Source organism: Rhinatrema bivittatum, chromosome 6 (genome assembly GCF_901001135.1).
Source record: "Rhinatrema bivittatum chromosome 6, aRhiBiv1.1, whole genome shotgun sequence".
Taxonomy (NCBI): Eukaryota; Metazoa; Chordata; class Amphibia; order Gymnophiona; family Rhinatrematidae; genus Rhinatrema; species Rhinatrema bivittatum.
The window spans coordinates 19,332,310-19,359,375 of record NC_042620.1 but is presented as its reverse complement, the minus strand read 5'-3'; the positions used below and the strand labels follow the sequence as shown (position 1 = coordinate 19,359,375).

The 27,066-nt window shown below is 42.8% G+C and overlaps 1 protein-coding gene across 4 annotated transcripts in view; it reads right to left on the bottom strand.

Moving 5' to 3' along the window:
• Window positions 1-4,536: 4,536 nt before the first annotated feature.
• PECR (peroxisomal trans-2-enoyl-CoA reductase) overlaps window positions 4,537-27,066 on the bottom strand; it is a 44,152-nt gene continuing 21,622 nt past the window's right edge. For all 4 annotated transcript variants that reach the window (XM_029605122.1, XM_029605124.1, XM_029605123.1 and 1 more), the window contains 4 exons: window positions 26,665-26,761; window positions 14,903-15,013; window positions 12,061-12,172; window positions 4,537-5,038 (listed from right to left, as the gene is read on the bottom strand). In XM_029605122.1, coding sequence (XP_029460982.1) covers window positions 4,950-5,038; window positions 12,061-12,172; window positions 14,903-15,013; window positions 26,665-26,761 — 409 coding nt within the window. In that variant the 3' untranslated portion in view covers window positions 4,537-4,949. The remainder of the gene's footprint in view (window positions 5,039-12,060; window positions 12,173-14,902; window positions 15,014-26,664; window positions 26,762-27,066) is intronic.

The following is a 27,066-nucleotide window of genomic DNA, read 5'->3' as shown; positions in this document are numbered from 1 at the left end:
GTGAGAAGCCCATATATGTAAGTGGAACACGGGCGTGGGAAGCCTGTGTGTGTATGGCATGAGAGAAACTGTTCAGGAAGGTGACTGGTGTGTTTGTCAAAGACTGTTTGGGAGGTGATTGGTGTGTGAGAGACAGAAACTGGTCATGGGGGCATGACTGATATGGTGTGTGTGTGTGAGAGACATGGGCCTTAAGGAAGAGGACCATGAGTATAGAGCTTAGCCACTACTGCTGCTTCTGGTGTGTACTACAGCCTGCATGGAAGAGGAGTAAGAGAGCTGCTGGAGGGGGTAAGTAAAGATGGCTTTTTAAGTTTATTTTTCTTGATTGACTGCCATTTTAATTATTTAATATTATGTGATGTGTCTGCTTTTTTTGTTTGAGCAACAAGTATAGCTTTGGTTTATGTTTATTTTATTTATTTTTATTTATTTATTTATAAAAGAGTTTCTATACCGTCGATAAGACAAATCATCTCAATGGTTTACATGGCATAAAAATGTCAAATAAGTGTTCTGTTATAAATACAGACTTCGTTATTTTCATTAATGCACAATGTAAGTTAATTGTGTGTGGAGGCGGGGGGGGGGGGGGGGGGGCGGCATAGCTGACGTTTCGCCTAGGGCGCCTAATACCCTTGAACCGGCCCTGGATGGCTCATCTCACTGCTCTCCGTCGTGACCGGATGGCTGCGCATCAGAGTTTATGGGCTCCCTTTATAAAGTGGCTTAACACTCATTCTAAGCCAGGGGGAATCTGAGAATTTTATCTTCTCTTTTATATTATACCTCATCCCCTTTTTGAGCGCCTTATGGCTTGATTCCGACTTGGACAAGTAAATAAATGATGAGACGTTTTTGTTTCTTCAAGTGCTTTATTACAAACTTTATAATTTCGCCCTTACATTCTGCGTTATATACCACTAATGTACTGTTTTGAACATCTTACTTACTTTCCACATTACTCTTATAATCCTGTTTTTGTTTCTATGCTGTATAGGCCTGATGAAGAGAAGGGAGGGGGAAGGGGGATATCGGGGGGGGGGGGGGGGTTTATTCTATGATAATCCAATTGACATATTTGCATTGTTTGTATTCTACAGTATTGTTCATTACATCAATAAAACTTTATATTAAAAAAAAAAAAAAGATGAAGTGTTGATTTTTTTTTGAGTGGAATAACTATTAGTTGCTAGACAGTGACAAGTTGAAATTTACAGTTGCTCATTGGAGATATTTAAAATTACCAGGTCCTCCCACAGTTGCAATTAGGCTGGGAGGGTTTTTGTTGTTAGATCATATATATATTTTTTTAATTTTTAATAGTTTTTTATTATTTTATACTTATATTTCTGTTTTTTTTTCAATTATATTGTACACCATTTTGACTACACTCTGTTTGTAAAGGCGGTATATAAACATTTTTAAATAAATAAATAAATATCCGACAGACCCACTTGTGTGATTAGATCAGAGTAGGCAACTCCGGTCCTAGAATCTCACAAACAGGTCTGATTTTCAGGATATCACCAAGGACTATGCATGAGATATATTTTCATACAATGGAGAAAATATATGCATATCTATCTCATATGTATTCATTATGGATGTCCTGAAAACAAGGGCTGTTTGTGGCACTCCAAGACCAGAGTTGCCTGCCCCTGGATTAGATGAGCCCAATTATCTTCAGAGGATCCCCGGATTCCATAGATCTCCTCTACATCCTCATTAAGGGGTAGATTTTAAAAGGTGCGCACAGTTCCTGGAATGTGCACATGGACGCGCAGATTTTATAACATGTGCCTCACCGCATGCATGTTATAAAATCTGTGGGCCGTGCACACGTGTGGGCGGAGCGCACGAGGGAATTTTACCAAATTATGCGTGGCAACGCAATCGGGCCTCTCCCAATTCCCTCCCAGTCCGCTCCACTTAAGGAGCGGACTGGGAGGGAATTTCCCTGCCCCCCCCCCCCCCGCTTAACCTTCCTACCCTTTCCCCACTCCACCCCGACCCCTAAGTAAAAATCTTTATTTTTGTACTTGCTGCTCCATTGCAGGTGGCACACTTGGGATACCAGTGCCTCGAAGCTTTGCTCTCTGACTCCATCTGCTGGTGGGAGTGCATAACCCCACTGGTCTGGACTGATCTGGGTATGTACAGGAATGGCTACTGTCCCAGCTGGCCTCCATTCCACCCCTTGTTCAGGGCCCAGCAATTATGCACATATCGGCATTTATGCGTGTGGCCGGGCCGTGTGTGACGATATTTGCACACGTGGCAGTTTTAAAATTTGGCCATATGAGAGCAGCTCATGGGGGCCTCTCCAATTGAATCTAGCTCTGGTCCTAGAATTAGTGGGAGCATCATGGCTGTAAAACAGGACCAGACAATCTTCAGTATGTTACTTAAGCCAAGCAATTATTGTTCTCTAAAAGATGTGCAGCACTACAGAGTGTTTAATAATACAAAATTTTCTTAGATTGGTTTATTCTTTCACTTTTGGTGGAGGAACTTGGCAGTTTCTTCCAGCTGAATCAAAACAGACCTTTATTGAGGCCTAAGCCTTCCTACAGAACTATCCTTTTTTTTCCCAATATGTTTATTAGGGTTTACAGCAGTACCATAACAAATACCGCTCATAGTGCCCCCATAGTGATGGGAATTGGATGGATGGGCAGACTGGATGGGCCATGTGGTCTTTTCCTGCCGTCATGTTTCTATGTTTCTATTCGAAGGAAATGATGGGAATTATAAAGCTAAATTAAATGGATGGATGGGCAGACTGGAATGGCCATGCGATCTTTTCCTGCCATCATGTTTCTATGGTTCTATTCTAAGGAAGTGATGGGAATTATAAAGCTAAATTAATTGGGTGGATGGGCCATGTGGTCTTTTCCTGCTGTCATGTTTCTATGTTTCTAATCTAAGAAAGTGATGGGAATTATAAAGCTAAATTAATTGGGTGGATGGGCAGACTAGATGGGCCATGTGGTCTTTTCCTGCTGTCATGTTTCTATGTTTCTATTCTACGGAAGTGATGGGAATTATAATGCTAAATTAATTGGATCACCCACACCGATCAAACATTTGCAAAAGAATAATATCACATCAATAAACATACATAACAGTACAGTTTGGAGTTCAACACCAATTACATATCCCCCAACCTACACCCTTCAAAAGAACTCCCCACCCTCCCCTTCCCCTTATTTTCTTAGCTCAGATCAAGGAGACAACATGCATATTTCCAAGCACCCTCAGTTAGAGTGGCAATATTATACATTCAGTTGGGACACATATCCTGAATTTCTAACCAGAAGGGATATATATATCATGCATCATCAACGATAATAATGATGTGAAATTGCCAAAAAACATCATTTACTGTTTACCTTCAAAGATCAATCGATTCCTCTTCCATTTTTAAAACTCGCAGGTAAGACAATTTTCCAAGCAAATTATGTGGGCAAATAGTGATTTATACACTATATCCCTGGGAAGGTGTTCCTGGGGGTGTGTTTCAGATGGGAACAGAAAATAAATGCATGCAGATGACGTTTTCAAATCGATGCAAATTATTTCCTTTAAAAATCTGCCGGTGCAAAAAATCAATACCCAAGGGATATTCAAAGTTAAGCGATTACTTTCTTTGTGAAATTTGGTACAAAGTTTACAAGTCAAAAGCACCCATGGGGTGCCCAAAAGGGAAATTGTTCCCTTTTGGGCAAATTTTCAAAGCCCGGCGCGTGCAATTACTGGAGATACGCACGTGGCCGGGCCTTGCGCATGCAGAGTGCATTTCAGAAATGGTCCAGCCATGCGCATATCTGCTGGTATGCGCAGAAGTGCCAGGGGGGCGCGACGGGGGTCGACTGGGACAGCGCCATTTTGCGCTGTTCTGGGGAAGCATGCACCGGCAGTCGGCCAGCGTGTACAATTTACTTCTGCTCTCTAGAGCGGTTAAGTTGTAAACCAAAAAGATTTAAAGGAATTAGGGTGGGTTTAGGGGTCTGGGAGGAGAGGGGAAAAGATAGGAAGGGTAGTTAGGAGAGAGGGCAGTTCCTCCCAGTCCTCTCCTTAATTGGAGCGGACTGGGAGGGAACTGGGAAAGGCCTACTCATGTTGCCACACATTGTTTTTTAAAATCCCCACCTTGCAAATGCAAGAGGCCACCCGCCCGCACCCGTACACGCAGATATTAAAATCCGGCGTTTTATAACATGTGTGCGGTGACGCGCGCATGTTATAAAATCACTGCATCCATGTGCGCACACCGGGAACCGCGCGCTCATGGACGCACACGCGTTTCTTTGAAAATCTACCCCTTAATGTCTAACCCAGCCATCACAGTGGGGTTGGGAACCTGGCATGCTTGCTACACTCCCTCCCCCCAGCCAGTAGGTGTCACTGCTGAGTAAGGGCCAGGACCACCTCCTCCCTCTTCTCCCCTTCCACATGCTTTTATTACTTGTTTCCCCACAGCGTTTCATTGTCTTATTTTCTATTATTTTTATTCACATAGTTCAATTTGACAACAGTTATTTGCTTATTATTTATTAAACTGTATTCCATTGTAGGGCATTCAGGCTGTGCAATACAAAGATTTTGTTTTGACTTGATAAAGGGAAATCTATTACATTAGACCAATGAAAAGGGATCACTTTCTTTTGTTGTTGTTTGTTGACTTAATTTAGCACGTGCAATCGGATTAACACGTCAACCACTCTATTTTATCCCTGATGGTTTAAGGAACTTCATTTTATAGCGTACAACTCTTAAATTGTTTTTTGTTTTTTTTAATTCATTGAGTAGGAAAGGTAAATGAAAACTGAATTGTAGCACTGTCAAGTAGACCAAATTTGAAGGCCTGGACTTGCTAACACTGATCATCAGTTAACATGAAGTCATGATCCCTTCCAGGCGAGCTGCCATTTCCATCTCTATGTTCAGAGTTTCGATGGAGGTGAGCTGGATAACATTTCTTTCAAGGCTCTGAGATTGTCGCATTCGGGCGCTGGGGGCCAATTCTTGTGATCTGTTAAAAAAAATAATACCACCATTTATTGGCAAACCTCACAATCTAGATACTCTTATTCATGATACTGTATGTCAGATTTGCATCTTCTGCTACAAACAGTGAAGCAAAGAAAGAAGAAAAGCCCAGACCACCCCAGAATGAAGAGATTAAAAAAAAAATGCAAACATCAAGTGATTAATATTATGAACGAAGAGAAAATGGTGTCAGTTTTACTCCTTAACAAGTAACATGCCAAATTAGCTCAACAGGACATTTCACAAGTATCACAGCACTGGTGTGATGTGGTGCATACTTTATACGATAGATGATCGGAGTTAAGAGCAAGGAAAGACAGGAAAGATAATCCTCCTGAGAGAGAAAAAAGCTGGGGAACTACAAATCCCAGCATGCATCACATCAGGAGAATGAATGAGGCTCATGGGGTGGAGTCCTTAAGAGAATGGTGGGCTGGAACTCCAACATACTTTTATGCTTAGTGAAATAAAAAGCAAGTAACAGAGAAGTCAAGGAGGCATGCGAGAAATGACAAAGGGAAAGACAGTGAACAGACCGTGGACACCAGCAAGGCAGGATTTTTTCAGGCACCGAAAACCAGATTACGAATTGTTTGAATTCTCAGCCCTGGCTACCTGGGAGGATTACCGAGACTGTGTTAAACAGCCAGAGTAAAGCCATGAGATCCAGCAGGAAGTGTCTGTATGTGTGGAACTATGTATTTACAGCCAAGAGCAGAACTTAACTCCCAGGTATAGAAGCCAGAGGGAAGCTAGAGACAACTGAAGGCAGTTTATGTGCTGGACAATGCATTTTTAAGAGAGGCTTAAATCCTGGATCCCAATGGAGGCTTAGGAATGTGGGCAGGTTTGAAGTTGCGAGTTCTAACCCCGGAAGGTGCAAAAACCAGAGAATGGACAGATTTATTCCAAAGATACCAGAGACCCTGGCAGCAGACACTTCATTACAACAGTCATTATATTAATTAAAATAAAAGCAGAACAGAAATGAAAAAAATGACAACACTGTTACTAAAACTGCACATAAAGGGAGTGGGAATTTTAGACATGACTAAGGCTAAAGAACAGAGCCATTTACACTAGAGGAAGACATACCAAGCTTTCTAGTAAAATGGAGAGAGACCAATAATTGGCAGGAGTACTTGTGAGAGCCGAGAGATCCCACTAGGGAGAGAAAGCTGGCATAAAACTAGCAAAACAGCAAGTGGACAAGGCAGAGGGGCCAGACAGGTTACATTCTAGGATATTAGGGGAGCTCAGAAAGATTGTGCCCATCACTTTGCAAACAGGGGTAGTTCCAGAGGACTGGAGAATTGTATATGTTGCCCCCCGTTCATGAAAGTGGACACGGAGAGCAGACTGATAACTGCAGGTCAGTTAGTCTGACTTCTTTTGGTTTGCTAAATTAATGGAGTCCCTGCCAAAGGAAAAGGTAATGGAATATCTTGAATTCTAGTGGTTTGCAGGATCCAAAGCAGCAGCATTTTGCCACTTTTTGATAGTGCAATCTTGGAATTTTAATCATGATAAGCAATGGATGTGGTATACTTAGACCTAGACATGAGTACTAAGGTGATTAACTAGGTTAGAAACTGGTTGAGTAATAGTGAACAAAGGATAGTAATAAACATAAATATATCGAAGAATTTTCCCTAACAAAGATGTACACAGTAATGTTTCTCATGCCAGTTACATAGACTTCCAAGCTATATCTACCGCCTATTTTGTATTGCTGTTATTGTTCGCTAAGTTGTGTTGTTACTCGCTAAGCTATTTGTAAAGCCAATTGCTGAATTATTGTTTGATGTAAACAGATTAGATGTTCCAAACAATTATCGGTATATAAAACCTGTAAATAAATAAATAAAATAAACAAACAGATTTCACTCCAGGTGGAGATTCTCGGATATCGAGTACATTTTCAAAGGTAATATTGACGAGTTGTTGGTAGGAAATGTTTGTTCCTTTTGCAGATACTAACATCTGTAACAGAGTGGACACTCTTAATGGAGTACATAAAACGTGCGACCAAAGAAAGCTTGATGAATTGTCAACTGCTTGGCAGCTCAGATTCAATGCAAAAGAAGCGCAGGGCCATGAATCTGGGATGCAGAAATCCAAGGAAGCAGCCCATGAGTGTTGCGATATTGATGTGACCCAAGCAAAAGAGGTCTGGGGCTCATCGTATCTGATGATCTCAAGGTTACAAAGACAGCAATGGTCGGAGCCAGAAGAATGCTAGGGTCAATAAGGAGAAGTATACTCAAGAGTAAAAAACAAAGGGAAGCAAGGTCTCTGAGCAAGTCATGGGCAATACCTCATCTGGACGCTGTATCTCCAAAAAGATAAAGGCAGAATGGAGGCAGCCCAGAGAAGAGCTGTCATAATGGTACAGAGCTTGCTTCAATTTCCCTACGGAATGAGACGCAAGGATATACATATACTCAACTAGAGGAGAGACAAGAGAAACATTCAAATAATTCTATGGTAAAAATAATGGACAAAGAACAAGCATTTCTTAGTGCAAAGCAGTGGCGAAGCCAGAAATGAAACATTTTTTTGGGGGGGAGGGGGGCCCCAAGGTTAACATGGGTGGGCAGTTGATATACAAGCCTAGGCCCCACTATTTGTACTCATCAATAAATAATGCCTTACAGTGCATCTGACAATGGATTTCTAAGCAATATCATGAGTGATGCTTTAAAATGTTTTAATTCTATTATTTGAAGCACTTACCAGCATTAAAAATACCTTAATAATCTATATTATATTTATTTTATATTTACTGCAGTTTATAAATACACATCATGTAAAAAGTAAGAGACGTTTAAGAGAAACATCAGTTCCAATTATGTAATAAAACAAATATAAATATATTCTTTTATGAATCTTCTTTCCAAAAATGTGGGAGAATATCATAATTACAATAAAACAGCAATAATCATAATACGAACTTCAGATTTTCAACAGGTGCAGAACATAACTAGAACATGCAAAAAAAAATATTCAAATGCTGGTACTACTTCAGTGGCAGCAAAACAAACTCCCTCCAATGCCAAACACTTTCAGGCGGATTTTAAATGCCCTGCTCGCGTAAATCCGGCCGGATTTACGCGAGCAGGGCCCTCGCGCGCCTATTTTGCATAGGCCGCCGGCGCGCGCAGAGCCCTGGGATGCGCGTAAGTCCCGGAGCTTTTTTAAGGGGGCGTGTCGGGGGCGTCACCAAATGACGCAGCATTTCGGGGCGTGACTAGGCGTTTGGGGGGTGGGCCCGGGGGCGGCCCGGGGGCGTGGCCGCGCCCTCCGGAACAGCCCTTGGGTCGGGTCTTGGCGTGCCAGCAGCCTGCTGGCGCGCGCGGATTTACGTCTGCCTCCGGGAGGCGTAAATCCATGGATAAAGGTGGGGGGGGTTTAGATAGGGCCAGGGGGGTGGGTTAGGTAGGGGAAGGTGAGGGGAGGGCGAAAAGGTTCCCTCCGAGGCCGCTCCGATTTCGGAGCCTTGCGCGCGCCGATCCCGGATTTTATAAGATACGCGTGGCTACGCGTGTATCTTATAAAATCCAGTGTACTTTTGTTGGTGCCTGGAACGCCAACAAAAGTACGCGATCGCGCTATTTTTTAAAATCTACCCCTTTGTGAAGTAAGACAAATCCCTACAAAACAAAACAAAAAAACCACCACCTACAACCTTCCCAAGCCATACCATAACAGCAGTAACTCTCAGGACTCAAACAGCCACAACCTTATCTACCAAGTCCTAGAACACTAATACACTATGTAATAGGCATAAAGAACAAGCTGAACTGCTACAAATCGCTACGGAGAAACTACGCAGTAGCCAAAATATTGTACTTCTGTCACACATGCGCAACACAGACAGAGCCTTACCTAATACAGAATAAGGGACTAGAAATTAGAAACAAACATATAGAAAAACTGAAATGGAAAGCCTGAGAAACCAGCCTCAGTCTCTGTGAATACTGGAATACTGAAGAAAAAGCAAAATACAAATATACAAGAAATGCACAATCCCAACAATGGTCTATTTCAATTGCTGAAAGTCAAAATCATTTTTTTTACCTTTGTTGATTGATCTTATTTTTCTAATTGGTTGGTCCCAGTCACTTTGTTCCCCTTGTCTGTCTTTTCCTAATTCCTTTTTCAGGGTCTCTTATCTTTTCTTCTCTCTCCTCTTATCTTCTCTCCTTCTTCCGCCATACACACAGATTCTCTCTCACATGCACTCTCTGAAACATATGCTTTCTCTCACAAGGCTCCCACTCTTGCATACACTCTCTCACATACACACAGGCTCCAAATCACATATGCAGGCTCTCACTCCCACACACTCTTTTATCCAGGCTCCCATTCACACACACAAGTTCCCACTCTCACATAGGCTCTCTTACATGCTTCTCTTTTACAAACCACATGCTTTCTTTCATACATACACACAAAGGCTCTCCAATCCCATGCTCTAATACACAAACAGATAGGCTTCTCTCTCTCTCATACACACACACAGGTTTCTCACTCCCATGCTCTCTCTCATACAAACACACAGGATTCTCACTCCCATGCTCGCTCTCAAACACACACACAGGTTTCTCATTCCCATGCTCTCTCTCATACAAACACACACAGGATTCTCACTCCCATGCTCTCTCTCATACAAACACACACAGGATTCTCACTCCCATGCTTTCTCTCATACAAACATACACAGGATTCTCACTCCCAAGCTTTCTCTCATACAAACATACACAGGATTCTCACTCCCATGCTTTCTCATATACAAACACACAAGGCTTCTTACTGCCATGCTTTCTCTCATATATATATATATACAGAAGTTTCTCACTCATATTTTCTCTCATACATCATACACACACAGGCTTCTCAATCCCATACTCTCTTTCATACACACACACAGACACCTCACTCCCATGTTCTCTCATATAAACACACACAGGCTTCTCACCCCCGTGCTCTCTCATACGTACATATAGAGGCTTCTCACTCCTATGTTCTCTCATATACATAGATGTTTCTCACTCTCATGGCATCTCTCATACATACACACACCGGCTTCTCATTCTCATGCTCTTTCACATACATGCACACACTCATGCTTCTCACTCCCATTCTGTCTCTCTCTCATACATACATATGCAAACACATACACACTATCAGTGCCTCTCCCTCTCTTCCGGGCCTCTTTGCTGCAAGGCCTCTTCTCTGGGTGTGAGTGTTGAGCTCTGCGTCAGTACTGAGACGGTCAGGCCTCTCTTCTCGGGCAATGCGGGATGAGCTCCACGATGGCCATGCGACAGTGGGGCCATATGGGATAAGTTCCTCGATGGCTTCTTCTCGGGCATTGAGCCGCATGGGATGAGCTCCACAATGGCCCTTCAACAGTTGGGCCTCTCTTCTTGGCCACGCGGGATGAGCTCCATGATGGCACTGTAACTGTCAAGCCTCTCCTCTCAGGCTGCACAGTATGAGCTCCGTGATGGCCCTGCAAAGATCAGGTCAGCCTCAGGCCACGTGGGATGAGTTTCACAATGGCCCTGTATCGGGCCTCTCTTCTCAGGTGCCAGGTAACTGAGTAAGTGGGGCATGGCCCACCCATGGATATTCCACTGGTGGAAAGGGCATTTTGCAACAAGATGTCTTAAATGAGATTCAAAGATGGTAAACTAATTAGTGACATTAGAACATATTTCTTCACAAAATGATGCATGGAATGGCCTCCCAGGCAAAAACAGTATCAGATTTCAAAACAAGTCAGGGATAAGCATAAAAGATTCTTAGTTGCAAGAAGTGAAGAGAAAGCCAGACATCAACTGAAGTCTATGGCATTGTAACAGGAGGTAAATTGGATAGACTGGATGAATTTTATAGTCTATCTGCCATCATATTCTGTGCTTCTGTGGACTCCAGGGTTACGGCAGCATTCCCACAACAGTAACATCTCATAAGGTTAACCTAACAACATTCCCACCAAGATCTATGGTAGCTGGTGCCAACTCTGTTCTGCAGCATCCTGTTGAATGTCTTGATTTCTTTACTACACGGAGAGTGGTTGGGGCTAGCCACAGGAACTGGATGGTTCAAGGAAATTATCACCGTGTCTTTCAACTAGAGGTCATTGGTTCAAAGCCAGCATAGGTCTGTAGGGTGTGACTCTGCAGTTATAGCAGAAATGTTTACATAGAAGCCGATATTAGAAGAAAAGTCGACCTCCTAAATTTAGGATGTTAATTTAGCGATCTATTTTCAGTCTAACTTTTAGAAGCCTTCATTTTCAGCTGAAAATTCTCCAAAATGTAGGAGTCCTAAAACTTAGGGGGATAAATTTAAGCCTGCTATTGATATCCCTAGATTTAGGCTCCTAGGTTACATGCCTAGTGCTGAAACCAGTGCTTAGCACCTAACTCTGCCCTTGCAGCCACTCATTAGTTTGGTTCCGAAATCTAGGGACCTAGTGAGACTAGGTTTGGAAAATTTTGGCACTTAACGCTAGTAAATTTTCAACAGGGCCAATTTATAATCCAAACTTCCAAAGTCAGGTTCCTAAACCCTTTGAAAATTGGCCTCAGAGGCGAAAAATCTATGACCTCTGCTGCATAGCGGATCACGGAGATGGGAGTTGTAGGGACTGCAGGACAACTTCTAGATTAACGTTCTTCAGGAGAATAGATGGCTAATGATGCCGAAGGAGGACAAGGTTAATTTTATTGCATCTAAAAGGGAGGATAGATGCAAACAAAAGTTCCCATCCTAGTCACTAAGGATGTACAGTAACTGTAAATATCGTGTCAGTTCAATGGAGCTGTGCTGTTCGTGAAATTACTTATTCAGTTAATATTTGTGAAACCACAATGTAACTAGGCACAAGACAATATTATGGATTTTGGAGAAAAGAGGGGAGGGGGCTTACATGGCTTTCTTTAATGAGAAAACAAAGGATGATGTAGTTTGTATGAGAGGATTCATTTATACCTGGTACTTCCCATAAGGTGCAATACAAGCTTTGTCCAGCATCAATCTTTACGGTTTCTCCAGTTATAAAAGAGGCAGCTGGGGAGAGCAGGAAGCACACCATAGGGGAGACCTAATGAAAATAAAACACATACAGAACATATTACACACAGAAATTACTTGGTTTAGGTTTAAGCAGAGACTTAGAAATAGCAGACACAGTGTGGAAGCAAGAATCAAGCAACAGGTACAAGAAAATTATTCCTTACCTGCTAATTTTCGTTCCTGTAGTACCATGGATCAGTCCAGACAGTGGGTTATGTCCCCCTTCCAACAGATGGAGTCAGAGCAAAAAACTGAAAGGACGGCCACTGTCTGGACTGATCTGGGTACGTACAGGTACTGGCCAGATTCAGAATACAGAAGTACTAGGTTCAAGAGCAAGTTGCAGACTTCAGCCCCTGGACAACTACTGTGATGAATGAGTTACAGAAAGGGAAGGGACCTTAAACCCAAGGTAAAACCCCAGAGGAAAATAAACTAAACCACAAATGTAGCAACCACATCAGGTGCTAGAAGGAGCTAACTTGATGCTTGCTTACCAGTCCTCGGCAGACGTCTAAAATAATCACTACAAAGATGGAAAGAACTGCTTTTAAAAATTCAGCCTGTGTTGAAGGCTTAGGGCTTAGTATTCTGTCAGCCAAGTTATGCAAGAATTAAAATATGGACAAAAAAGATGGTACGTACTCAATAAAGGAAAATTAGTTTCTTACCTGATAATTTCCGTTCCTGTAGTACCAAGGATCAGTCCAGGACACCTGGGTTGTGACTCCGCACCAGTAGATGGAGACAGACTAAAACTTGTGGGCGGAGCCATATATGCCCCTGTGCCAGTCACAGCCCCCCTCAGTCATACGTAATGTCAAAGTAGAAAATCCATAAAACAACCAGAGCTAACCATACAAACATGTAAGTAAACGAAAACAACTCCAACACCCCTACAGGGACCAGACTCCCCAACCGGGAGAGCGAATAACAAGGGGCAGAGTACTGAAAACCACAATGAGCGGACTCTCCGTTACTATAGCACAGCGCTGCGGGCGGGATCCTGGACTGATCCTTGGTACTACAGGAACGAAAATTATCAGGTAAGAAACTAATTTTCCTTTCCCTGTACGTACCAGGATCAGTCCAGGACACCTGGGATGTACCAGAGCCAACTTACCGAGGGTGGGAAGCAGAGAGTCCCGCTCAGAGTACCCTCACTCCAAATACCCCGGATCAGTAGCCTGAACATCCAACCAGTAGTGTCTAAGGAAGGAGTGGAACGACTCCTAGGCAGCTGCCCTGCAAAGCTCCTGAGGCGACACCCGAGAAGATTCCGCCCAATACACAGTGTGGGAACGTGTCGAGCGAGCTCTGAGACCCACGGGAACGGCTGGCCCAGTACCACGTACGCTGAGCCAATGGTCTCCTTGAGCCAGCGGACGATCATCGCGCGGGACCCTGCGGCACCTTGGCTTCCCCCCGGGGAGAGCCTGCAGCTCCTAAACACACCGTGCCGAAGCTATCTCCACCAGGAATACGGTCCTCACCGTGAGATCAGCCAAAGATGACCGCTCCAAGGGCTCAAACGGCGCCGAGCATAAGGAAGAGAGAACCCGAGAAAGCTCCGGGACGGACAGGGATGACGCAATGGAGGACGGAGATGCTTCGCTTCCCGAAGAAACCGGGAAAACCCCCGGTGCAGGGCCAGGGAAAACCCCCGGAGCCATACCTCGCAAGCAACCAAGCGCAGCAACCTGTACCCAATTTGGAATAAACACAACTAGGCCTAACCAAAAACTAGCCCAAAATCCAAACCTGACCAACAACCAGAAACAAGCAGGCCAGGCAGGGCTGTGACTGGACCTGCACCATCTACTGGAGACAGAGTAAGACTGAGGGGCTGTGACTGGCACAGGGGCATATATGGCTCCGCCCACAAGTTTTAGTCTGTCTCCATCTACTGGTGCGGAGTCACAACCCAGGTGTCCTGGACTGATCCTGGTACGTACAGGGAAAAATCCTTTTTTAAAATCCAAACTCAGTTATGAGACATGTGAGCAGGCCCTGCCCCCTATGCACATTTCACTATCTTAATAAGCCTTGTTTTTTTTGCTGAATACTTCTGTTATTGCATGGAGTTTGATTTCTTTGGCATGCACCACCAAGTGCACACTTTTACTGACTCCGTTTATTTTTCCCCGCTATAAACGTAGCGGGGAAACTGAGATGACTGGCACCCATCTCCACTTTATTACTTGTTAAATTTGAATTGTTTGTCAAATGAGGCAGCAGAAAACTAATATCCACACTGCTGGTTGCATGTGCTGGTTTTGCAGCCGACCATTATGAGGGGTGAGAAACGGGAGAGAACGGGGTCCTGACATGCCAACCACTGCCGTGCAGGTATCATACAGGTACACACAATGCCATTTTCAATTACAAATTTCAGGAGGGAGCCTTTTTACCGTGGTAGGCACCTTCTATTACAAGACAAAAAAAGAAAGAGAACCAGGAATAAGAAGTAAAGCAGCAGCAATAACAGAAGGGCTGGTATTTTCAGAACTTTAGCTGCCACAGTTGCTAGAAGGGGTGAATTTTCCATAGCAAGCACAAGACCTGAGTCTCAAGCATAAGAAACGAGTACAAGTTGATTTTGAAGATCCAGTTGCTCTGTAGTTAAATACACACACAAAGGTTGACCTGCTGCCAGACAGCGTGCCAGTTATAAACAGAAGAACTATACTACCAGTACTTTTCAAGTGCAGGTGGCTTCAAAGCGAACTAAAGTGAAGTCGGCAAACTGATTTTGTACCTCTTCAGGAATCCCCAGTCTTTTGGCTGGAATCTTAGGCATGTAGTTTTTAAATAAATTGTGCCCTTCATCTTTATAATGTGCAACAGCAGTTTCTGAAAAGATTGTTCCCTGTAATAAAAGAAAAAATAATAAGTAGTAACATTACATAGCAGATGACGACATAGAAAGACCAACTGCACCATCCAGTCTGCTGAGGATACATCCCAGCTGCAGAAGCTTGCCCCTCCTTATGTAACTCAGCTTTTTTCGTCTTCCCCTTTGGATCTCTATCATCATGGGGAGATGACTATACTTGCTCCCATGTCATATCACCAACCTTTGTCATAAATTAACAGCTACAGAAACTAGCCCTAAAACCTGCTTGCTTATGCCCCGTGACCTTGTTCGACAGCACAGGCTAATATCAACCTGCTGGCATTGTCCCAGTTGGTTTCTGGAGTATTACAGCCTTCTGGTTCCCACTGTGGTTTACAGTGTTCCCAGCTTGTGCCACACTGCCACCCTCCTATCCTCCTTCCTACCACTGTCCTCTGTACGTATCCAAAGCATGCTCGAGTTCTGTCACTACTCTGCTGGTGGATTATTCCAGGCAGCTGCCATCCATTCAGTAAGGAAGAATTTTCTCAGGTTTCCTCTGAACCTTCCTCCTTGCACTGTAAGATCATGATTCCTTATCCTTCAATTTCCTAAGGAACATTTTACCCTTCTGTGCTTTACTGATTCTGTTATGAATCCACCTTTTTCTTCTTTCCTCCACAAGTGCATTTGCAGTATCTTAAGCTTCTCTTTGTAAGGTTTGTGTTGCAAGCCTTGTATTATTTTAGTGGGCCTTCTCTGATCTGCTTCCATCCTTTCCATGTTCTTATGAAGGTATGGCCTCCAGAAATGAAAACAATACTCACAGTAGGATCTCAATAGTGCCCTGTTCAAAGAAACATTACCTCCTTTTTCAGGCTGAGGATGCATCTATTCATGCAACCAAGCATACTGTTAGTGTTCCCTTTGTCTTGGGTTACCAAGATAAACACTTAAATATTATTGACTGGCTTATCTTGAGGTCATTTGAAATAAATACTCCTTGATCGCTCTCATTTGAAAATTTCTAGTTTTGTCCTGATCTGTGGCTGTTTGTTTGCATTCATACTAATAATTTTACACTTTTTGGCAGTGAAACGCATTCTCCAAACCTTTGGCCATTCTCTCAATGTTTTCTCATGTCCCCTTTCCTGGCATATTTATTTCATTACAATTTTTGGCATCCTAGGCAAACAAGCATGTTTTTCCTCAAGCAACATCAAGAATGAAGAAATTGAAAAGAACCAGCTCCAGTACCAAGCCCTGGGGTGCCCCCCTCTGGTCGCTCTGCCTTCATTAGAGTGAGTCATGTATCATCAGTCTCTGTTCCTCAAACAATTTACAACACCCAATACAAAAAATACTGGAACATACATTTCTAGCACAAATCTGAAAATTAATTCAGCTGATATAAGATTCTATTTGGAAAGTTTGTGCTATTTAAAAACACCAGATAAACTGAAAAAATGCTTGGTCAATGCAGCTGGCATGAATTCCTGGGAACTGGTTGTTAACAGCCACATGATCATTAAGTATTGGTAAGAATCTTCGCGGTCAGCGGGGGTAGCCATACTGATTCATAAGACGCTTCCATTGAAAATTATCAAGGAAATTGTGGATCCTCAGGGTCGCTATATCATATTGATTTCCGAGGTTTATGGCAGAACAGTGGTTCTATGCAATATATATGCACCCAATACTTACAGCCCCATTTTTTATCGTAGCATTTATTCTCATTTGCTTCCCTATATAAATGAGATTTTGTTGCTAGGAGGGGATTTCAATACAATTCGGGACGCTGCTCTGGATGCCTCGTCGTCGCGGGCACAGGAGCGGGGCATGGGCAGAGGACCTCAGTTGTTGGAGCAAGCTTTTCATCTGTTAGATGTATGGAGAGTGCTTAATCCTATGGAGCGGGACTTTACACATCTGTCTGGAGCACACGCCTCTCAAACCAGGATTGACTATTTCATGATTAGTGACCATGCCTTTCCCTCAGTCATAGATGCTGGGATTAAGAATATTGTGATTTCTGATCACGTGCCAATTTGGGTGGATTTGCAATTCAATCGGGGCCATACGTCGGCGCGAATCTGGCGTTATCCCTACTACTTGGCCACTGACACGAAATTTCGGGATTTTTTGCGCGCCAAATGGACAGAATACAAGTCCAATAATAAGTCACACATGGATCAACCAGCTTTGTTTTGGGCCACGGCCAAGGCAGTCATTAGAGGAGAGATAATATCTTACGTTTCTCATCGCAAACGGGTTTTAGACCGCCGTATATTATTGTTGAATAGTCAGTTGTGTGGCGCTAGGATTCGCTTAGTAGCAGGAGGTGGTGAGGAGGAGCGAGCCACTTATCGTTCTCTACAGTTTGCTCTTAACTCCCTTTTACATCAACGAGCGAAGAAGAGTTTTGTTTATTATCAATTTCAGTTATACCAATATAGTAATAAAACAGGGCAAATGATGGCGAACATGATTTGGACCGCATGGTCCAATAGGTTTATTCCAGCGTTAAGGTTGGCCTCCTCCCAGGTAATTCGCGATACTGCGGGTATTTTGGAAGGATTTAGAGACTTTTATTCGGCTCTCTATACTTCAGAAGGGGGGTCGGAGGAGATGAGTGATAGGTTTAGTTCTGATTTGCCCATCCCCTCATTGACTCCACAACAGAGGGAGCGGCTAAATCAGCCTATACAGAAAGAAGAGGTTGCTCAGGTTATCAAGTTTAAAGGCACCAGGCCCTGACGGCTACACGGCAGAATTTTTCAAAGGGGTGGTAGACCAGATAGCGGGACCGCTGGCGGGCAATTACACGGAATTGATAGAGCGTGGATCCTTCTCTCCCTACGAAAACCTGGCCTTAATTACTCTGATACCTAAACCAAACAAGGATCCCTTGAGACCGGAATCGTATCGTCCGATCTCTTTATTGAATTTAGATCACAAAATACTGGCGAAAATCTTGGCAGAGCGTTTGGCCCCGTTGTTGCCATCATTGGTGGGGGATCACCAGGTGGGTTTTGTCTGTCAGCGGTACACGCTAGCTAACATTCGTAGGGTATTGATAGCACAAACTATTTGTAGGCAGTTAGAACAACCCCATCTGGTAATAAGTTTTGATGCGGAAAAAACCTTTGATAGAGTGGAGTGGAAATATTTATTTTTTATATTAAGAAAAATGGAGTTTGAGGGGTACTATCTTCAGGCTATAAGTTTATTATACACGGACCCTAGGGCTGTTATCTGGGCCAATAATGTGCTATCCCACCCATTTGTGGTAGCTAGGGGCACCAGACAGGGGTGCCCCGTTGCCCCATTATTGTTTATATTACAATTAGAACCTCTCCTGTTAGCCATACATCAAAACAGTATTATTCGGGGAGTGAGATTCGGCTCACGAATCTTTAAGGGGGTGGCTTTCGCAGATGACCTGCTGGTCTTTATAACTGAACCTGGACGATCCCTGCCTATATTATTGGCCACGATTGGGGAATTTGGACGTTTTTCTGGATTACATTTAAATGAGTCTAAATCCTCGGTCTTGGCTTACCCCAACACGCTCCCAGCACAGTGGCAGGGAAATTTTCCGTTGCAATGGGCCCCAGATATTTTATCATACTTGGGAATCAATCTTCCTGTGGATCCTGAACAGGTATACCAGGTAAACGTCCCACAGAGATTACAGGCTACCATCACACAGTTAGTTACATGGACCAGGTTGCCGCTCTCTTTGGTAGGCAGGATAAATCTCTTTAAAATGATGCTCTTGCCCCGTTGGCTTTATCTCTTTCAAAATCTGCCAATTCTCATACGGCGGAAGGATCTTCAGTGCTTGGAAGGAGCGCTGGGAAGATTTCTGTGGCGAGGAGGGAAGGCACGCCTTCCTTTAACCTGGTTGAAATCTAGGTGGGGAAAGGGGGAGATGGGGGTACATGATTTGGCAGTATACAACTTGGCTTGTAATATGAGGGTCATTAGGGATTGGATGCTGGGTGCTTCTGCTCATGCCCCGCTATATGCGGATGTTGCCTTGATGAACCCAGTTGCGCCAGCTTACGTGGTGCAATCGATGTCGCCGGCTATTCCCTCTTTTTTAAAGCAAACAATGTTGGTGCGCCCACTTAGGCAAACATGGCGGCGGCTGATGAAACTTCTAAAGCTACCGGCATCTTGTGCCCACTTTTTCCCGGTGATTTTACCCCGGGGTTGCAATCCTCATCTTTCAAGATCTGGAAGGAGAGAGGAATCACGCGCTTGGGTCATTTGTGGACAACCACGGGAGAAATACTTTCCTTTAAAGATTTCCAAGCCCTCTATGGTTTTGGGATAACGCAAACCTTTCCCTATATGCAAATTGTCCACTATTTACGTGCTCTTCCAGCTTCTTACAGTGATCCCTTGGTGTATCATCGGCTGGATGAAATTTTTCAGTTTGCGGCAAATAAGATACCCTCCTTATCTCAGTATTATCTGCGCCTAAAAAAAGGAGGGATGGTGACTTTACAATCACCCAGGCTATTTTGAAAATAGGGTTTGGGCGAATCACCAGGATCTCAACTAATATGTATTACAGAGAGTTGCAATTTAAATTTCTAAGTCGGGCCTATGTCTCTCCTCAAGTGGCCTTTCAATTAACCATAACGTCTTCAGCAGACTGCTCCAGGTGTCGCGGAACGCTGGGGACGTTGTCACATGTCTTTTGGACATGCCCTGGGGTACAACGCTTCTGGCGCAAAGTGGCAGGCTATCTGGCAACAATATTGGATGTTGCATTTCCAGTTACGCCCCATTGGATGTTATTTGGCTGCATCTTGCCTATTTGGATACAGGATCCTGGCTCGCGCCTTCTCTTACAAAAAGCCTGCTTGGTGGGGAAAAGGGTGATATTATCAGTTTGGCGGTCGACAGAACCCCCGTCGTATTGGGCCTGGAGGAATTTGTTCCATGCAATGATGACAATGAAATCCTTGGCCTCTCAGGTATCGGCCCATTGCAGACGTCGTTTCTTGTTGGTGTGGCAGGCCTACCTGCAATCTATCTCTCATAGAGCCCGAAGTCTTGCAGTGAATGATTAACCTTGTGGATGGGGCAATTGAATTGAGGGATGGTGGTATATGTCACTCTGCGTGGGTTGGGGTGGGGGGGGAAAGAGGGGGCTGTTCTGTACAGTTGTATTGTATTGTGTTTTTGGTCTGAGGAGGGATCAGATTCAACTCTCCTCAGTGTTGTATTCTTATTGGAAACTCAATAAAAAACGTTTAAACATAAGTATTGGTAAGAACAGGAAACTCTCTTTCCCATCAATCGTGGTCCACTAACTCTCACACTATATGCACCCACCAAGGATTATGCACAGATTATACTATTATAAAACCAAAGTTTCTGCCCCTTTGGGGAGTGACACTTCTTCCCGATGACACAGACACAATAGGCCAGAGACATTAGGCCAATCTGGACTTCCCACCCAGTTGAGTACACTTTATTTTAATTTTTAAAAGATTTATAACCCATATCTGACGAATTTCGAAGTGGGGACAGCACTGTGGTTTGAAAGAGAATCAGAGGAATAGAGAAGGAGCCTCTCTCTACATTGCCTTTTATAACATTTAGAAACCTGGCACTCTCCCCAACTCTGATCAAATCTTTTTTTTTTTTTTTTTTTAATTTAAGTTTTATTAGAGAAACAGAATGCAACCTATACAATACCACAAAGAAATGCAAACAGTAAAATAAATACACTGAGAAAATTTCAATCAGTCTCTGCGTTTCTCATTTAATTCCCCCCCCCCCCCCCCATATCCCTCACCCCTAGTTCCCATGAGATCTTACATTTATAAAGAAGAAGGTTACCAAGAATGAGATCTGTCCTGGTGCTATAAGGAAAAATATAGTAAAACAACTTTGAAAGAATGCAGAAGTATGTCAAGCCTTCATCTGCTGCTGCCTCCAAATTAGGTATGGGTTCCAGATACGGTGAAATACCCCTAGTTGTTTCCGTCTATGGGCTGTTATTTTACTGAGAATGTAAAGTTTTGACACACGTGATTGAATCTTTACCAAAGTAGGCACCGCCTTATCTTTCCAGTGAAGAGCAATCTCACAGCGGGCGGAAGTGGCCACAAGTTTAATGAATCGCTGAAGCGATCTATCCCCCTGGGCATAAACAGAATTCAGTAATGCTACTGAGGGTGTAAGTATTATAGGCGTATGTAAAATATCTGTTAGCCAGTTATCCAGGCTCTTCCAAAGCTGTGAGATAGTGGCACATTCCCACCAAAGGTGAAAAAAGGATCCCTCTCCCCCACAACCCTTCCAACACCTGTCTGAAACTGCTGGGTATATTTTATGCAGCTTGGTGGGGGTATAATACCATCTATATAGTAGTTTAAAGCTATTTTCTAATAGCATGGCAGATATCAATCCTTTACTTCCACTAGCAAAAAGGTCATCCCAAAAGTCCGCTCCCTGGGGAAATCCAAGGTCTACCTCCCAGAAGGTAATGAATGTTGGTTGTACACATATGCCCTGAATGAGTAGTTTATACATTTTTGACATCAGTCTTTGGACTTTATCAGCAGACTTACAAAAATTCTCAAATAGAGAGACCGGCTTGACCAAATCCAGTTGTATACCAGAGGCACGTGCATAGCTATTCAGTTGGAGATAATGATATAATTCACCCTGTGGTAAATCAAATCTGGATTGCAGAGTCAGGAACCCCACCCAGGCCGAATTTTCCCAAATGTGGCTGTAATTGCATATGCCTTTGGCTAGCCAAGATTTAAATACTGTGTCTGCTCTACCCTCCAGGAAATCCTGTGAGTAGAAAGGAGAAAGGAGTATAGACCCTGTTTTATCACCCACTAACGCGGATTTCCATTTATGCCAGATTTGCAGAGTATGCTGAATTGGGGTTGACAATCTATCTAATTTAGGCCAATTTCTACTGGGTTGCCAAATCAAATTAGTCAGGGGGAGAGGTCCAAGGATTTCTTGTTCCAAAATTGTCCAAGGCTTGCGAGTAGATATTCTATGCCATTCTACCACAACCCGTAACTGAGCCGCTGCATGGTATCTTAAAAGATTGGGTACAGCAAGACCGCCCCTATCCTTGGGTTGGTATAGGACCTTTTGGGCCACCGGAGGCTGTTTTCCTTGCCACAAAAATTTCATTATTCTGCGTTGCCATTTAAGCAATACTGCAGTGGGGATCGTACAGGGGATTGTTTGAAACAGATAGCTAATCCTGGGTAAAATATTCATTTTAAAGGTGGCAATACGGCCCAACCAGGAGATGTGGTATCGGTTCCATTCTTCCATTTCTCTATATAATTTCGTAAGGAGAGGTGAGTAGTTAAGACTAAAGATATCCTGATGAGCACCAAAATATATGCCAAGAAATTTAATCTTTTCTTTCGCCCACCTAAAAGCAAAACTAGCTTTAAGGTCTCTAACTTGATCTTCTCTTAAGGTGACATTCAAAATTTCAGTTTTATCCCAGTTGATGGAGTAACCGGAAACTTGGCTATAAGATTTAATAATGTCAACAACTGCTGGCAAGGATCGCATGGGATCTGTCAAAGTCAGAATAACATCATCGGCGAACATAGCCAACTTAGAGGAATATTTCCCCACATTGATACCTGTAACTTCAGTTGAGTCCCGTATTTTCTGAGCCAATGGTTTGATGAACAAGGCAAAAAGCAACGGAGAAAGCGGGCACCCCTGTCAAGTACCCCGCTCCACCAAGAAGAACGGGGAATATCCACCGTTCACCTTAATACAGGCGCGCGGTTTGTCGTACAACTTTTGGATCCAATTAATAAAAAAACTGCCAAATCCCATTGTTTGTAATACATGAAATAAAAAGGGCAAATGGACCAAATCGAAAGCTTTTTCAGCGTCCATGGCCATAAATAGAAAAGGGATGTTAAGACATCTTACCCACCACAAAGAGTTTAATAACTTCCGGACATTATCAGATGCCATACTGCCCGGAATAAATCCGGCCTGATCTGGGTGGATGATCTGGGCAATATAACCATTAAGCCGGTTCGCCAATATTTTAGCCAATAGTTTAAGGTCTATATTTAACAAAGACATAGGCCTATAGGAACCGCACTGTGTGGGATCCCTACCTGGTTTCACAAGGACTGTTATACCGGCCACGTTCGAATTGGGGCTTAAAGTACCTTCTGTTCGTAGAGCATTGAACATGTTCGTAAGCGGTGTAGCTAATTCACCTACAAAACACTGATAGAATCTGGCAGTAAAACCATCTAAACCTGGGGATTTATTCGTTTTAAGTTGCTTAATGGCATATACCACTTCCAGTTCCGAAATTTCCTTATCAAGCACTTCACATGCTTCCTCGGATAATTTAGGTAAGGGAATATCCTGTAAAAAAAAAAAAAAAGGGGATATTCTGGGGGTCTATATCCTTATTATGAGAATATAACTCTAAATAAAATTGAAGGAATTGCTGACGAATAGCATCATTAGAAGTAAGCATATTGCCTTGTTCATCTCTAATTTTTGTGATAATATTTTGCAAACGTTTGGCTCTCAACTTATTCGCAAGTAACTTCCCCGCTTTATTGCCACCCTCGAAGTATACTTGTTCTGATTGTTCTAGCTCATGAGCAATTTTAACCGCATCTAACGCCCCAATCTGCGATCTACAATCATCTAGAGCAGCGCTTAAGTTCACTGTAGGTGCTCGTTTATGTTGTTGCTCCAGCTCTAATAACTTGGCTACTAAGAGTTTACGCTCCTGCAAATCCATTTTTTTAACAAAGGTGGCCCGAGCTATAAATGTCCCTCTAATCACTGCTTTCATACAGTCCCAAAAGATTATAGGAGATAATTCAGGCTTCTTATTCAGCACTGTATATTCTTCTAGGACCTGACGACACTGGGCTAGAAAGGGTTCGCTATCAAGGAGACTATCATTTAACCTCCAAAAACGCTGGCCTCTGTCATATTTAGGAAAAGATATTTCAGCCCAGACAGGGGCGTGATCTGACCACGTGATGGTCTCTATAGAAGCCTTAAGCACTTTGTGTAAGACCCCCTTATCCACAAAAATATAATCCAACCTCGAGTATGTGTTGTGGGGTTTAGAAAAGAAAGTATAGTCTTTCAGGGTAGGGTGTAAAAATCTGAAATTGCGTTAAAAATGTAAGCAAGCTATTGCGGTCTTGAGGTGGAACCCTTGCCTCCCGAAGTTGCAGGATATAAAGGTATATTACAATCACCCAACATAATTAACTGACCTTCTTTTTTCGATTGTACCAAATATGCTAAGGTGTCAAAAAACTTAGACTGTTGTACATTGGGAGCATAGATATTGAGTAACGTATACTTTTCTCCTGCTATATTAATTATAAGCATAAGGTATCTTCCCAGGGGGTCCAAGACACATTCGAGTAACTCAAAAGCAAAGTCCTTTGGAAATAGAATCCCCACACCCGAATACTTAGCAGATTTGGAGCTAGCAGCCCAATACTGGAAAGGATAGTAACCTGAACGCATTAAATGTTCATAACGCCTCTTCAGGCAGGGGAAGTGAGGGACACATTAACCTGCTGAGATGATCCTGGTACTTCCTCCCCCACTCTGATCAAATCTTTTATTCAGCCACTCGATGAGGGCAGGGGAAGTGAGGGACACATTAACCTGCTAAGATGATCCTGGTACTTCATCCCCCACTCTGATCAAATCATTTATTCAGCCACTCGATGAGGGCAGGGGAAGTGAGGGACACATTAACCTGCTGAGATGATCCTGGTACTTCATCCCCCACTCTGCTTGACCAGAATTAAGTGCCTTTCAGCAGTTTCTCCCTCCCTCCCACAAAAGACAATCTGCCTCAGCTTCAGTACCTTGTAGATAAGCAGCTCTAAAACGATGATATTTCCTATCTGCCACGCTCTATTAAAGCTGTAATAAGGGAAGGCAGCGTTTAAGAAACAATGTTCTTTCCACAGTAGCAGTGACTACTGTTGGCCTCTGAGCCCTGAGTACAGACTCCCAAAATGAAGCGCTCAGACGCTCCATCCTTTTGAAGTATAACGTAGCCTCAGAAGAGCTGCAAATTCAACAGGAGGTGCTGCTTACCAAAGGGCCCTTTTTACTTTCCCCATTCCCTCACCGTTGTGCTCTTGCGGGGCATTTTCCTAGAAGCTGCTGTAGTCTTTGCCATGGGTTTCACAGGAGACAAACAGTGTCTCGTCACTGCACAGACCCAAAGCAGAACTGGATGGGAGGTCCGGAAGAGTTGAGCCTCTTCAGCCCCAATGGGACTGAAGTTATTGGGGTAAGTACATAACCCTTAGGGCAGATTGTACCAGAATGAAATGCAGATAGATTTTCTTTTAAAACATTTCCACTGACAATTATTTTCAATATATTATGAAAAAAAAGAGAATGGAAGACAAAAATTAAGTTATTCATTTAAACACTATACAATATAAACATTTGCCACAAGGCCCATTTTCAAAGGGCTTAGGAGCCTAACTTTGGGAGGTTGGCTCCTAAATTGGCCCTTTTGAAAATTTGCTAGGGCTGAGTGCCAAAATTTAGGAAAGTAAAAAGTAGGCAAGTACTGGAGCAGAGTGAGGGCTGGGGCAAGAAGTTAGGTGCTGGGCACTGTTTTTTAGTATAAAACCTTAAATCCAGGTAAATGAATCCAAGGCCTGCAGTTCAAATGTAACTTAGGAGCTCAGCTCTTTTGAATATTAGGAAAGGTGTTCTGCAAGTTTCAGGTGATATGGATAGTATCGCTTTATCGGAAGACGAAGGGACCTTTATGGAAACTATTCCCAAATTTAATAAGATTAGAATTTGGATATTATCACTAAATACAAAAAAACCATAAATTATACTGCATCATATAACTAAATTGGTGAATCTTTGAAATGGGGATCTGGGACTAATCATAGATGAGGGAGATATTTTGCAAGCTTTTTTGGTTATATATCATTACTATTAATGTGGGTGCTCATAGGCTCTTAAGTCTCAGTAAAACACTTTTTGACATGTCACATATGAATTTCATTATTCCTGTACTCCTGGGTTTTTGATCACAAGCAGTTTTGTAAGTACTAACATTAGTCTCATCCTTGCACTTGTATTTCCTAGACAAAAGACTCTATAAGTTAATAAAAGATACTAAATTACAAGGCTGTAGAACATTTTGAACTGATATGAGGTTAGTTATAGAAGCATATCTAGAACTAGAACAAGGCCAACTGACATGCCATCTAAGATTATAGAAAATATTCTTAGAACAAGAAAACATTTACATATGAGACAAGGATTAATTAACTTGGAGAATGAAAGCAGATTACCATTCAGCCATTCAGATTTTTTTTTTTATAATAGAAAGGGGCAGAATTAGCCAATCTGCCTCTCTCTGCTGCTACAAGTACCTGGGATTTTTACATTTTACCAACCCAGACAGTGAACCTTTAAAGCAATACTTTGTTTACCCATCATTCATCCCTCTCCCAAATGCCCTGGATATCTGTTTATAATTATAGTACTCATTAATATCCTATTAATAACCTAGATAACAGCATTACAGTCTTCTCAACTTCATATGCCACAGCAAAATCAATCCATCAGAAGAACAAAAACTGGCAACACAACCAATTCCTGCTGTCACCTACCGGGGCAACGGAATTGATTCTCACTCCATTGTGGGCCCATTCAACTGCTAAACTCTTGGTCAGGTTATCCACTGCAGCTCTTGCTGCTCCAGTATGGCTTTCAAAGACAGAAAGGTGAGAATGATCAAACCAGTGCAGGCTTATTTATTCCATTGCAGAAAGGACACTGAGAAATCCATGCGAAACGAGAATTTGGTTCCCATGGATACTGTTGACAGTAGAATGATTAAGGTTTTATGTTTACTGTGTATATATGTGAATGTAAGGATATTATGAATGCAATCATGCAAGCTGCTCTGATCAATAATAACTAGATGAAGCAGAATATAAGTTTTATAAATAAATACATACAATCAGATTTTGCTTTGGAATTAATACTAACATTCTCTTGAGGGAGCAAAC